The sequence below is a fragment of the Centropristis striata genome, chromosome 8, assembly GCF_030273125.1.
Source record: "Centropristis striata isolate RG_2023a ecotype Rhode Island chromosome 8, C.striata_1.0, whole genome shotgun sequence".
Lineage (NCBI taxonomy): Eukaryota > Metazoa > Chordata > Actinopteri > Perciformes > Serranidae > Centropristis > Centropristis striata.
Window position 1 is genome coordinate 17,307,594 of NC_081524.1, and position 15,994 is coordinate 17,323,587.

At 38.8% G+C, this 15,994-nt stretch overlaps 1 protein-coding gene across 1 annotated transcript; it reads left to right on the forward strand.

Annotated features, from left to right (window-relative positions):
* Window positions 1–14,326: 14,326 nt before the first annotated feature.
* On the forward strand, window positions 14,327–15,677 carry LOC131976578 (uncharacterized; the record flags this gene model as incomplete). Its single annotated transcript, XM_059339676.1, has 1 exon — window positions 14,327–15,677. A coding segment is annotated over one exon (924 nt), but the record flags the coding sequence as incomplete, so codon positions are not given.
* Window positions 15,678–15,994: the final 317 nt, after the last annotated feature.

Genomic DNA, 15,994 nt, shown 5'->3' on the forward strand with positions numbered 1-15,994 from the left:
TTCTTAAGCAGGTGTCAAGTAACCTAACCTGGAACATGTTTCACACACTGCACGTAACTTTGCTGTAGCGCAAATAAAATTTCAGTCAGACGATTTTTTATTTATTTTAATCCATGGCTTTCCTGACCTGGTCATCTGGTTCTGAGTTGTGTATTGTTATAAAACTTGCAAAAACTGCTTTTATGATCACCAGGATAAAACAAGAGGAATTGATCTGGTACGTCAGAGGGCCTTCGGCCAGCTCTAAGTAGACTTCTCCCTTGTTTGGACTGGATCCAGTGGACAATGTAGGCTAGTTCTGGTTAAAAAGCTGTCAAAGGATAAGCCTGGTGAAATTGTCAATAATTCCAAATCCTCCTTACAATTATTGCGTGTGCATCACATCCTGATATATCTTCATTCTCTGTGGTATGGGGCTCCATCAATGAGCCACACTCTTGCTTTATTAACATGAACACATACACTGTAGTGTATTATGACTCTGTCCCACATACACTGTCCTGCTGCGACAAATACTCTTGTCAGGCAACTTAGATAAATAAAGGGGACACGCCAGACAAAAGCACCACATTTTTTCCACGTGCTTTCCATCACCATAAATTTCAATTTTTGGTAGGAGCCATTTCATCAAGATTGTGGATCGGAGATGGCAGCCATATAAAATCTATGAGAACCAATATATCTTCCAAGCCACCTAGAACAGGGGTAGGCAATTCATTTTCCCAAGGGGCCACATGACCAATAACACGAAGGTTGCGGGGGCCGGACCAAAACTCTGAACTAAATTCTGCTCAATATTAATGTAATAGCTTTATAAAATGCAGTAAATGATCTGGTTTTTAGCTGCTACTGAGAAGAATACATGTTATGATAAGACTGTTAATGTGGAGTAAATCAAATATAGCAGTAAAAAGTAGTAAATACTCCAATCACTATATCACTTTTCCATTTATTTCAAACACAACTGTAAATGACCTTTAGCAAGGTTTGTAGAACCTGATAATGTAATAAATTCCCGTTAATGTAATAACCCCGTTAATGTAATAAAAATCTGCACTTGAGTCCAGTGAAAATGTAATAAAACCTGATAATGTAATAACTTCCCAATAATATAATAAAGTGCATTTTCCAATAATGTAATACACTTTTAACCAATAATGTAATAAAGTATTACATTAATGGGAGGTTATTACATTATCAGGTTAGCCTTCATTTTGCAAGTCCTGATAATGTAATAACTTTCCGATAATGTAATAAAGTGCAGCAGATCACCCATTACTTGAGTTCAAGTGGTGATACTGTGTAAGCAACTCTAGCTCAAGAGCTCTAGCGCCACCAACAGGTCAAAGTTGAATGTTTATTAACTTTTGACCCGTTGATCCGTTTTTCACAAACGAGGTATCCATTACACACAAATGCATTCAACAGCTTCTTGAAATCTAAAGGTGCTTGGCTGTGACAACCAATCACACTTAATGGCTCAGTCGCCAAACAGGAAGCCTATTTCTCAGCAACCCTTTAACATATCTTAACCAAACTTGGTATATAGAGTCATGACGTCATCCTGGGAACACCTAAACAATTTGGTTACCTTTGACATCTAGGGGGCGGTGCAATATCGTAAATGTGTTTTAACTCCTATATCTTCACATAAGTGGATTGCAAACTTATTTTTCAATGTCTGGTGATATTGCCAGACCTCTCTAAATAGCTCCAAAACTATTTTGCACATCAGAATTTGGCTGCCATTCTGATCTTTGAGCATCCTGGTGTTAAACTCTTTAACTCTTATTGACATTCAACAGGCTTAGAACCTAGGAAAAAAAACCTGGTTTCAACCAGCCTTGGTGCCATCCACTATACATGCCCCTTCATCATTGCTTGCAGCTTTTATACGTTTTTGGAATGGATTATTTTGTATTTCAAACTATATGTAACTACTTGTGCCTATTGCTTTCAGAACATTTTCACATAATCAACAGCAATATTAGGCTACAAAGCACTGCTCAAACAGTGCAGTAACACTTGACTTTTTACTAAGTACATAGGTTGGATACATTGTATAAGGGACCCTGTAAAATAAAGTGTTACCAACTGTGTTCTGAGCTCGTTAAATATCACTGGCAAATTGCAGTGGACTCCAAATGCAACAATTTTGTATTTGTTTATTTATTTAATTTCAACACACAACAAAAGTAACTTATATCCAGAAAAGCCAGTAATATATAGTGTTACCAACAGTGCTCTGAACTTTTTAAATATCACTGGCAAATGGCAGTGGACTCCAAATCCAAATTTTGTATTTGTTCAGTTAATTTCAACACACAACAAAAGCAACCTATTCAGAAAAGCAACCTCATTTTAGAGCCACCATTTTAGAACTTCTTTGTGGTTGATGTCTTCATCATGGCTATTTTGAACATGGGTTTGAACTTTCTTTCGGCATCCATATACTGAACTGGTGTATAATCCATAAATCAATAGCAAATAGACAATGTATTATCGTTATTGAATGTGAATATTATATGAAATAACTTCACTAACCAAAGCCTCATTTGCCCTCCATGTTTTAGTAGATAGACTAATTGAAGTAAATATAGAATATAAAATACATTTATAATAATAAAAGGGACTTTATACACTGGACAGCTATTGATGAGCCTTTGGTACCAGCATGTAGTTAGAAAAACTATGTAGGTAATACAATACTTGTAATGTAATACTATATTTTTGATTATTCATATTAGTAGTAATAATATATTACTGGAGATGATTAAAAATAGTAGTAATAATAATAACAACTAGAAACAACTAGAGTGGATGCAATGTACTGGCTAAAATGTTGCTATGTTGCTGAGCTCACTGAGCTAGCTGCTTAATTTGAAACATATGCATCAAGGAAATATAAGGAGAGACCTTTGACCTTCATCATCAAATCAATTAATCTTTAAGTCCCTACAAACACTCATACCAAATTTGAATCACTTGCACCAATGCATTCTAGAGATACTGCATGGCTGTCAGAGAGCCAAATGGTTTTGAATTTGAAAAAGCAGTTTGACACATTTGTTCAACTTGGTCTGAAGATCATATGCCAAGTTTCATGAAGTTTGGACAGAATATGTGGCCCCCCAGAGGTCAAAGGTCACCAGATGTTTTGGGTCATATGATGATGTCATGATGTCATATGTACCAAGTTTGGTTAAGATATGCTAAAGGGTTACTGAGAAATGGGCTTACTTCCTGTTTGGCGACCTCACCATCAAGTTTGATTGGCTGTCACAGCCAAGTGCCTTTGAATTTCAAGAAGATGTTGAATGCATTTGTGTGTCATGGTCGGAAGATCATCTGGGCCAAGTTTAGAGAAGGTTAGACAAAATTTGCGATAAGGGAGGCCTTTTAAAGGTTTTTGATCAAATCAAAGATGGCGGAAAATCCTATATGGCCGAAAAACCCCATTGAGGATGCATTGAGCTCGGATTGGCCCAAGGGTTCCAGTGATACATCCTTTGAGAAAAACGGATGAACGGGTCAAAAGTTAATAAACATTCAACTTTGACCTGTTGGTGGCGCTAGAGCTCTTGAGCTAGTGTTGCCTAGACAGTATCACCACTTGAACTCAAGTAATGGGTGGTCTGCTGCACTTTATTACATTATCGGGAAGTTATTACATTATCAGGACTTGCGAAATGAAGGCTAACCAGATCATGTAATAACCTCCCATTAATGTAATACTTTATTACATTATTGGTTAAAAGTGTATTACATTATTGGGAAATGCACTTTATTACATTATTGGGAAGTTATTACATTATCAGGTTTTATTACATTTTCACTGGACTCAAGTGCAGATTTTTATTACATTAACGGGGTTGATGTTTTTGTATTATATAGCTTGTTTTCATGTTTGTACATTTTATAGGTGTTTTACAATGTTGTGACGCTTTTATTTTGAAAGGAGTGACAGGAAATAACAGGTGAAACGGTTAAATGAAAAACGAATGGTAAATAATAACGAGTGCGTTGTAATTCATATAAAGTTGATATAAAGTATCTTCTATAGTGGCTGGCTGACAGGGCTTAAGGTTTGTTAAAGCTTATTTTCTTCTGTCATATATATGATGCACAAGGTGACCAAGGAATGTCTCATTTTTATTTCCATGGAGCTACGATTTTTAAATAAATCTTGTGAACTATCAGTTAAAGAGTCGAGCGTCATTCAGGCAGGAATGCTACTAAACATACATTCAAATCACAAAAACTATATAGAGTGTAGGGGTCACAGCTACTCTACAAGTTTCATTTGGATTGATGAATGAATGCAGTGAGAATTGTGTCAACAATTTCTCTCCATGCTTCAAGATGGAGGTCGTTCTTTGTCCCCCTCCAAACAAAGACAAACGACCCCCACCCCCCACAGGTATCTGCAGATACCTAAAGGCGTCTCATTGGCTGATACCAACAGGAAATACAACTTCCAGGTTGATACACAAAAGTCTCCTGAAGCCATCTCTTCTCTCTCTCTCTCTCCTCGACTCCCTGGGAGGGTCAGCACCGCTGCTGGCCTGCACTCCAGAAGACCAGGCCATCTCCTGCTCTCCCCAGCTCTAAGGAAAGGCCGATGAGGCCCCAAACCAAGTGGGCCCACCACGACGCTTCTAAGTTTCCTGCCTGTGATCTATAGTGGATATAATCACAGAGACCCTCACCAAGCTTTTGGAGCCAACAGCAAATAACTCTGGGACCACCAAAACCCAACCAGGAACCTGATTCCTTTTCAGAAGGATTTCTGCTTCCCCTTTCAACTCTGGACTGTGGTATAGTACTGGGCAGTTAGTAAGCAAGAACAAGCTTGTTAAACTTAAATCAATGGTGTTGATCTGTTGTGTGTTTAAGTATATTTGTTGTGATATTTTGTGTAGTTAGATCATTTGAAATTATATGATTAATCTTGCTCTACATACCTTAAGTTGTACATGTAGATTAACTATAACTCATTTGATTTGCTCACACACACTAATCCACATAAATATACCTTTAATCTGGTTTCCTACAACACATAGACCTTCAAGACAGCATGGTCTTTTGTTCTTCAAGAACAAAAGGGCTTCCGCCATTTTGATTTATTTAAATGACCGCCTTTCGGCAGCCATTTTGTTACACATTCTTTCTCACCCACATTTCCACTGTAAATAGTATTTTAGATTAGTTATTGTGTGTTCTGTTTGCTTTGCTTTATTTAGAATAAATATCTTTTTGGATTAATATGCTTCTCCTTTAATGTTGCACATGAATGAGTGATTTGCTAAACCTCTGCTATGAGAAGAACTCAAAATTCCTTCAACCGTTACTAAATATTAATAAGGTAATTCGATTATAATTATATTCATAATTAATAATCAATGTTCCAAATTGATAATTTGTTAACTTTATGAGACTGATTTACTATGATTTGCTATCTTTCCTCTTTCTAAGTAAAGAGGTGGTGCCCCGAAAATAACTTTAATTCATTTAAAGTATTAAATATTAATTTAGTAAATTTCTGGTAGCAAGATTGACCTAAATTAGCTTTACCTCTAAATATTTTGGTACCCCTGCTGGAGGCAATGTGTATCTGAACCAGATACCCCTACAAGAGCATCATGCATGTTATGCAGCAAACCAGTAATTTATTAACTTTATGCAAAAAGCAATACGTGTTTTTGACAAGGTAACAAGGTAAGTCAGTGTATTTTGTGGAACGCGTTTCTTTGCAGGTGGGTATGCATGCAGGCAGATATACGTAAATCGCCTTCAAAATTCAAAACAAAGATTTCTTATTACTGGGTAACCTCACGTGGCTGCCCAATGCCCAGGTCTGACCTAGAAGGTCAATCTTGGTGTCAAAATCTACATTTTCTGGGTCAAAGCATCATTTAAAGCTATTGAGAACATCATTAGATGAATATTATAACAGGTCATATACAGTGCATGTATTCTGAAAAATTGATAACATGCACTTAAGGTGCAAGTGGCTGTGGTGCTCATGCATTAAGGCACACTGGAATTGCAAAGATCGGGTTTGACCAAAGATGTTCTTTGAATAAATAGTATAATAGCCGAAATGAAAATTGGCTGATGTTCAGTTGCAACAACAAAGCCACCAGCTTTGGTCAATCTGTGCCATAGACTTAATAACGTCACCAATTCGTTTGTGGTCCGTTGGAAGCATCCAGTTCAGCGTTACAATGGTCGCAATCTTGCGTCTCCATCTTGTTTCCGATACGGGGAGCAGACCATATTTGGACTGTGGAGGAGCGAGAGGGATCTGACCACTGACTAAAGCCTCTCTACACCTCAACCTGACTGAGAGAAGTCACTGCTAATTCATGTTAGCATTAACTGGAGCATTAACTGGGATGTTAGTTTTGACTACAAAAAAAACAAAAACAAATGTTTGTTACTTACCTCAGAAAACTGAGCAGCGACTCTTTGGAGTGTCTGTTAGTCCAACCAAACACTGAACAAGACATTTTTACTAAACAAAACGTTCAAATAAACTGTCATTAAGTGAAAATACAGTGAAAGGGTCAAAGTTATGAGACCAAATCGGTAAACGCCCTCTTTTCTATCTATATAACGTTATATATAACTTTATTGACACATTGCCGTGGATACGCATTGCTCTGCTTCTCTCCTGATGACGGCTCGCCTTGTCAGTGACCTGTCAATCAAAGCTAGCCACTCCTTAAATAAAACGATTCTTTATCTTGCCCTTCACGCTCTCCAAAACACGTCCTCACCTCATAAAGTCGTGTGCAGAAGACCGGCGTGCGAAACATCCTTTTTTCTATCTATATAACGTTATATATAAATTTATTGACATGTTGCCTGACGGCTCGCCTTGTTAGTGACCTGTCAATCAAAGGTAGCCACGCCCCAAATCATATGATTCTTTATCTTCTATTTTCTTCTAAATGTGGCCATTATTTACACTATTAACATCAAATTGTCTGGAAGATTTATTTTTTACTAGTGATTGAGACCATAGTGTTTTCCTTGTCATAATTACTAGTTAGCCAGTCCTGTTAGTGTTGAGAAGCTGATTTGATGTTATCTGTACCAGCGTGATCAGTTTTTGATAGATCTGGAGGTGATAAACAGACTAGCAGTAAGATGTGACGGTTATATCAGTGTTACTATGTTAAATGTGCTAGTAGGACATTTCTGTCTCTGCAGGGTAATTTGACCACATAAAGGTTTCTTTTTGGATATGTTAACATTTGTTTCCTGTGCATTAGTAGAATATACTTCGTTCTGCTGCAGGAGATCACTTTCAGAAAGAAAATTATATTTAGCAGCCTGAGTGCAGGTTGCACTAACACCAACAAAAAGGAGGCCTGGGATGCAGTTGTGCGTGCAGTGGATGAAGTGTCGGGAGAGGGACGTACAATAGAGGAGGTAAAAAAGAAATGGTTCGACCTTAAATCCGAAACAAACAAAAAGAAATATAGCAAAATTCCGTCAGGAGATGCAACGGACTGGAGGGGGGACAGCAGACATGAACAGCGCACCTGCAGTCTGGTCCCATCACTGCGTCAGGACGCACATCCTCATGATGGATGGCTGTGAGATGCCCACCCTTTCCCCCAGCTTCCGCTGAAAGGATCCAGTGGCCAAAAACCCGAGGGTCGATAGAACCTGCACATGCGGGGGGGACAGGGTTGGACCGATGTGTGTGGCTCCGAAGTGCTGGCTCCAAATAGTTGCAGAGATCGACAAGAAATTCTCGTGGGAGCCTAAAGCGTCATGTTAAAGCGTTGGCACATTTAATTTAATTAAAATGAAAAATGAAAAAAAAAATGAAATGAATAAATAAATAAATAAATAATACATAAATATGACGGAAATGTCACTGTAATGTATTTTATTGAACTTAACAAAAGAAGACAACACAACCATGCCAACATGTGAGCACTGAAATGTGCTTAAGAGTACTCCTGAGTGTTCGTAGGATTTGTTCTTACCCAAGAAAAATCCTGGATAAGAAAAATATTCACGAATGCCACAATCTTCGTAAAATCTTCGTAAGTAGGACTTAAGAACAAATTTGTTCTTAAGAACGGTTCGTGAATGAGGCCCATTGCTTTTTTGAGGGAACCATTTCTTCCACTGAAATTAAAATAAGTGGTGGTTGGATAATACTCATTTTAACATCATTGACAGTGACATTCTCACCAGTAATTGCAATGACCAGCAAACACACGATGACCCTATTTAATGTCCCATGGTCCTTTGAAACCTGTGACCACTCACAACCCTACATGTATACTACTGTATGTTATTGTACAAAGCAGGCCTTATTACATCCCCTATTTGTCCAAATCAAATTTTCTTTGATCTATGTGCAGCTGAATGTGTGTTAACCTGTAATGGAGTCCATTTTGGAAATCTGAACTCATGAAGCAACATTTAAACATTGTTTGGGGATGTGATTTGTATGAATTTGACCCCTAGAAGTGACCAACAAAAGGAAGCATTTACTGCTCCACATGGAGTCGGAACATTTCTTCATCTTCCCAGGCCCAGCTGCATATGTAAAGACAATGCTGACTTACTGATCCAGTCTTTCTGTCTATCTGGCAGCAGATCTATTAGTTCAGCTGCTAGGTTGATTTGGATAAATGACATGCTGGCTTCCCTCTCCACCTTTGGGCCTTTCTTATTCAGCATGGGAATATATTGTAGTACATCTGGAAGCAGCCACAGAGCATGCAAGCCAGGACTCTAATAGACACCTGACCTCGACATTGGACAGGAAGGATGTTTCCAATAACACCATAATTGTGACTATGAGATAAGAAAGTGACTGTATGAGAAGGGATTATATGCAAGGGACATACAGTTCAAGCCTAGAACATTATGGATGTCAATCTTTAACTTTGTGGTACATATGCTTAGGTCACCTTCTGCCTCACTTTAATCGTAAAAAATTAGAGGAAGGGCCAGAGAATAATTTGATAGTAAAATTCCAAAGCCTCACCTGTGGTTCTTAGAATTTTTTTTGGCCACCAGTCGTATTCACAGTAAGTATGTTACTTTATTCATTCTATATCTCTGTTACATGGATGCATTTCATTCTCATAGTTTTATTTGCATGTAGAAGACAGACTGAAGACCAAAGTCTATGGTTTTTAGCAGTCACACACTTCAATTAATTTCTAAGGAGATGAGTTCTAAAATCACATTTACATTGTTTCTTTTCATCACGTTTTTTAAATTAACACAAGTTATTGAGTGCACCATCTGTGTGCTTTCTATATGAACTCTGGCATGGCGTGCTATTCTATACATATTTTCTTATCAGCAACTCCAAAAAGAATCACATGCATAGGAGATTTTATCAGGCAGGTTGTGAACTCTGTTTGGTAACTGAAGAATATACACAGCAAATCATGACAGTAATCTTTTTAGATTAAAATTTATGTAGGATGTACAGCTCTAGTCCCAGGCATTTGATTGGGTTTTGGTATCACTTCAAGCTTTCTTTTCACTGTTCTAAAAGCGGGAGCTAACTAAAATCAAGGACAGTGCATCGCTTACTTTTACAAAGTTTCTTTGCGTGTGTTCTAAATTTGACCATTATGCATGCATTTAATACAAGTAAATGGAGGACAGAGCAAACATTGTTGAGAAATGTAAGGTCAAGAATTAGCTATCAGCTGTTGCTAACAGCCTTTTAGGCATTTAAGCTGTCAGTCACAGGACAACATTTGACATTTGGGAGAACCATTATGCCACTAAATTTGTATTTCCCTCAGATATTGGATCTAGGTAGACTATCTTTCTGTAAGCAGTGTTATATTCTTGATACATGTCATGAAAAGCTGCATTCAGACTGACTTATTCATATTAATGTGCCTGTCATATTCATTAGAATGAAGCAACATACCAATACCAACAATAAAACAGTAATGTTTTTGTTTACTAAAATTTTCAGCCAAATACAAAGCACACCTAGCCTGACGCCAGACTATATCACAAATGAGATCTAGTCTGGATGCCACCAATTAATTTCTCTGTAGAGGAGGTGTGGTTTACAATCCTCCAGAGCCATTTATTGGGTGCTACGAATGTCTATCATAAGGTAGCTCTTAGTCAATCGTATCAGTTATACCAGATGACGTATATAGAGCGACAGAAATTGATGTTTACATAGCCAGACTAGCCCATCTCTACCAAAATGCTCAATTCTGCTTCTGCAATGTTTTTCTGCAGCATGTTCTGACTCTGGCTGCTCTGTAGTTTCAGCTCACAGTCTACCGGCAGTGTGTGTGTGTGTGTGTGTGTGTGTCTGTGAGAGAGTGTTGCCTGCTGCTGTGCTTCTCCAGTTCTCGCTCTCTGCAAGAGTATTTATTTTTACGCCTTATTTCCCCCTCATGTCATTCAGCCACACACATCCACATGATTTTATGGGCAATAGACAAGCTGCTGCGGGTCTCTCGACGTCTCCGCTGTCCCCCGGCTCGTAGCCAGATCACCGGCGTTACAGCAGCGAGCATTAGCGTGGCTAGTTGGTAGATTAGGCTTTTGCCAAATCCTGTCGGAAGCACGGCTAAAACATCCTTTTTTGTGATGAAACAGGAGTGTGAAGTCAAACGTTGTTCTTCTTTTAAAATAAACTTTGGCTCTCAAGCACACCAGTCCATCTTTCCTCAACTACCTATATATAACCTATAACCTATATATTCATGCTCCTGTTAAATGGATAATTATAATCTTCTTAATCTTCAATCATTCATTCAGAATAGTAATTTCAGGGTTTGTGGTTATACTTGATATTTGCAGTGTCAACTTGTCACAGTGTGTACTCCTGTTTCAAATGCTTCCTTGTGACAATGGTATGGTACTGGAAATAGCACTGAGTCCATGACTTGTACCCTTGTGGAGCTGAAAGGTATGTGCTAATTCACCTGCCCTTCACAAGGCAGCAGAAGGACAAAAACAGAGTCACTGAAGGGGTTAGGGTGCCAAACTGATTTGGCAGAAGTTCAGACAGGCCTACTCCCTGCTACAAAGCAGGCCAACGGAACCCAATTTAGCCCACCCAAGGTCATGGCTTCTATGCAGCTGGAAAGACAGCTCTGACCTTTCTTCTGCCATCAAACCTCAACAACCTCAATAATCTCTGATAATGATACTAATCTCCACCAATTTAACAATAGAAAAAAAAGAAGAAGAAAACTTTCATGCTATTTGGGATTATAAACCTACAGTTTCTCATTAGTCTAATGGTTTATTTTTCTATATGCTTTGACTTGTATAATGTACAGTTGAGCTGTTGGCCGGTGGAGACTTGTCTTTGATGTTTGCTTTGGTTCCTGAGTGATGATGAGAAACAGCAGTTTCCCAGGCACACATACACCACAACAAACATACTAGGATTAGCAGACAGCAGGGTGACACACAACTGATGGTCCAGTCAGTCAGCTAAAATCCCTGCTGGCTGCCCCCGGAGGATGTTAATACTCATTACACACAATGTAAAGTGTTTGGAATAACATCCATTCATCCATCCATTTCCATCTACTTACCTGGGGCAGGGTTGCGGGGGGAGGAGGGTTAAGCAAAGCCTTCCAGACGTCCCTCTCCCCAGCCACAACGCCCAACTCTTCCTGGTGGACCCCGAGGCTTTCCCAGGCCAGGTGTTGAGATTCTGAAACACCTATTAATGTTCTATGCCTTGCAACAGGGCAACATTAATGTTGGGGTATCTGGTTGGCTCTTTTATGAATAAATGATGACCTTGCACAGGGCGTCAAATATGTTAATAAAAGGGCGTTATCATAAATGCTATCCCTCCCATTAGGATACCAAATATGTAGGGCTGAACCGTGGATCTCACGGTTCAAAAGTGTGGTTAGACGGCTATAATGATTATTAATGATTATCATAAATAATTATTAATTATAAGAAATTATATGTCTTGCTTTGCTCGAAGTCAGCTTGTTGGGGCACCATCTGTAAGAACAAAAAAATATAGCCAATTCACCTAAATCAGTCTCATAAAGTTACTTAACTATGAATTTGGAACACTGATTATTAATTATAAATATAATTATAATCAAATTACCCTATTAATGTTTAGTAATGGTTGAAGGAATCCTGGATTCTTGTCACAGCAGAGGCCAGCATATCGCTCATAATGTACAACATTAAATAGACAGCATTTGTAATCAAAAGGTATTCATTCTAAAAACAAGTAACGCAAATAAAGGCACACATCTATAAAGTATAGAGAACTACATTACAAAAGAGAGGAAATGTGTGTGTGTGTGTGTGTGTGTGTGAGTGGGGGGGCAGTGTGAGCTGTTACAAACTGTATCTTGTTACAGCTAACTCAAAATATATTATGTGTAAATTAGTGTATGAGCAGGTCAAAGGTTAGTATAGTATAGTTGCATTTAAGACTGACTGTCTGTATAAAGCAAGATTAACATACAACTTTGATTGTAACAAGAATATCACATAATATACTTATAACACACATATAAAGCAAAATATTAATTACAGGTCAAATCCTTTCTGCTAAAGTCCTTGCTGATTGCTTATCTAAGCCCAGTTACATTACTCACAAATCCAGTTGAAAAGGGGGGAAATCCTTTTTCAGCGGCGGGCGTGGAAAGAAGGAAGTTTGATCTCAGGTTAAGTTTCAATGATTTGCCATCAGGGGCGTCTCTAACTAATATATTGAGACAGGCAAAAAAGGAATATAATAATACAATTTTACAAGAAAATAAAAGCAGCATTAAGGGTACATGGAACATTCTAAACAGTGCAATAGGTAACAAATCTAGAACAACAGACCTACCCAATCACTTCATTCAGGACAATAAGGTGATTAAAAACATGAATGAAGTGGCAAATGAATTTAATTCTTTTTTTGTAAATGTTGGGCCTAATTTGGATATCATAAAAAATCATGGCATGTGTGTGTCTCAGGCTGACGTGCTAAGGTGAGCGTATTGTGTCACTTCCAGTGTTTCTGTGTGTGCTCGTAGTGTAGTGCTGTGCTTGTTTGCTGCTCTTGCTAAATAAAGTTAACTCTGTTAAAAGTTACACATTAAAACGGATACCTGTCTGCTTCATTTATACATACGCTAGTTTTACTTAAGCACCTGTATCTATCTGCTCCTTGTAGCGACTTTGTCGCTAATCTTATCTGTCTGATACCACTCAGTTGTATTAGCTACTTAGCCTAGCTGCTAACCATGTCTTCTCCCCCTCACTCTCCTGCTCTCTCTTGCCCGGTGTGTCAAATGTTTAGTTACTGCTTAGCCTCCTTTAATGATAATGGTACTTGTAATAAGTGTAGTGCTTTAGCTGTGTTGGAGGCGAGGTTTAGTGAACTAGAAGTGCGGCTCCGCACCATGGAAACCAATTCGGTAAAGTTAACTGCAGCAGTTAGCCAGTCGCCCTTAGCTGGTGCGAGCCGACATAGCGTAGCTAGCCGTTCCCCGACACCTCCCGAGCGGCCGGACGGCTGGGTGAATGTCCGAAGGGGGAATAGTCAGAAGCCGAGGCCCACGATGGTTAACCACCAACTGCTTCACGTCTCCAACAGATTCTCCCCACTCAGTAACACACCTACTGAGAAGCCAACTCTGATCATTGGCGACTCCATTCTTCGGAACATGAAGTTAGCAAAACCAGGCACCATAGTTAAGTGCATCCCGGGGGCCAGAGCGGGCGACATTTAATCCTTTTTGAAACTGCTGGCTAAGGATAAACGTAAATACAGTAAAGTGGTTATTCACGTCGGCAGCAATGACACCCGGTTACATCAATCAGAGGTCACAAAAATGAATGTGGAATCGGTGTGTGCATATGCCAAAACAATGTCGGACTCCGTAGTTTTCTCTGGTCCCCTGCCAAATTTGACCAGCGATGATATGTGTAGCCGCATTTCATCGCTCCAGCGCTGGTTATCGAGGTGGTGTCCAGCAAACAACGTGGGCTTCGTTAATCATTGGCAAACTTTCTGGAGGAGACCTGGTCTTATTAGGAGAGATGGCGTTCATCACACTTTGGATGGAGCCGCTCTCATATCTAGCAACCTGACCAAGTTTATTAGCGGTCCAAACCCGTGACAAGTCAGAGTTGAGACCAGGAGGCAGAGTCGCAGTGTAAAACACTTCTCTGCCTTCCGTTTGAGCAGTCATCCACCCAAAATCCCATAGAGACTGTGTCTGTCCCCCGTCCTCCCAAAGCTAAGTTATTTAAACCAGGTTCTAACAGAAGAGGAGTTACCCAAAATAACCTAATAAAAATTTAAACTTCAACTGCAAATAAACAAAAACCCAAAATAATTAAATGTGGACTCTTAAACATTAGATCCTTATCATCTAAAGCTTTATTAGTAAATGAGTTAATATCAGATTGCAATATTGACTTACTTTGTCTAACTGAAACCTGGCTGCGTGATGAAGAATATGTCAGCCTAAATGAATCTACTCCTCCTAGTCATATTAATACTCATATCCCTCGTGGCACAGGCCGAGGAGGAGGAGTTGCAGCGATATATGAGTCAAACCTTCTAATTACCCCAAAACCTAAATTAAACTATAACTCATTTGAAAGCCTTGTTCTCAGTCTTTCACACCCAACCTGGAAAAACCAACAGCCAATCCTATTTGTCATAGTTTACCGGCCTCCTGGTCCATATTCAGAAGTTTTATCACAATTCTCTGAGTTTTTATCAAGCCTAGTACTAATTACAGATAAGGTAATTATTGTAGGTGATTTTAATATTCATGTTGACGTTGATAATGATAGCCTTAGTACTGCTTTTATCTCCTTACTAGAATCGATTGGCTTTAATCAGAAAGTTCATGAAGCCACTCCCTCTTTTAACCACACCCTCGACCTTGTGTTGACGTATGGGATTGAAATTGAACATTTAATAGTTTTCCCACAAAATCCTGTGTTATCAGACCAATATTTAATAACTTTTGAAGTCCTGCTATTGGACTACTCGCTAATAAGCAAGAGTTTCTACACTAGATGTCTATCTGATAGTGCTGTAGCTAAGTTCAAGGAAGTGATTCCACCTGTCTTTAACTCTTTGTTGTGCTCCAACATAATAGAGGACTATGTTAACTTCAGTCCCTCCCTAATTGATAACTTTGTTGACAGTACTGCAGATTCACTGCGAACAACGCTAGATTTTATTGCCCCACTAAAAAAAAATAAAAAAAACAGAAAAAGTTAACTTCATGGTACAATTCTCAAACCTGTGATCTGAAGCAAATTTCACGAAAGCTCGAAAGGAAATGGCGTTCAACTAAGCTGGATGAATTTCTTTTAACCTGGCAGGACAGTCTTAAAACATATAAGAAAATCCTCCGTAAAGCCAGATCAGCCTATTATTCGTCATTAATTGAGAAAAATAAGAACAACCCAAGATTTCTTTTCAGCACTGTAGCCAGGCTGACAGAGAGTCACAGCTCTATTGAACCATGTATTCCTATTGCCCTCACTAGTAATGATTTTATGAGCTTTTTCAATGAGAAAATTATAACTATTAGAAATAAAATTCACTACCTCCTGCCATTAACTGGTACTGAGGCATCCTTAAACCCTGGAGCCTTAGAAACGGGTACAAACCCTGATAAATATTTAGATTGCTTCGCTCCCATCACTTTCCAACAACTAACCTCAATGATTTCCTCATCTAAACCGTCAACCTGTCTCCTAGACCCCATACCAACAAGGCTGCTTAAAGAGGTTCTACCTTTAACAGGCACTTCTTTCTTAGATGCAACCAACTTGTCATTATTAACAGGCTATGTGCCACAATCATTTAAAGTAGCTGTAATTAAACCTCTTCTCAAAAAGGTTAATTTAGATCCTGGCGTTTTAGCAAACTATAGACCAATATCTAACCTCCCCTTCCTCTCTAAGATCCTGGAAAAAGCAGTCGCAAATCAGCTTTGTGATTTTCTTCAACACAATA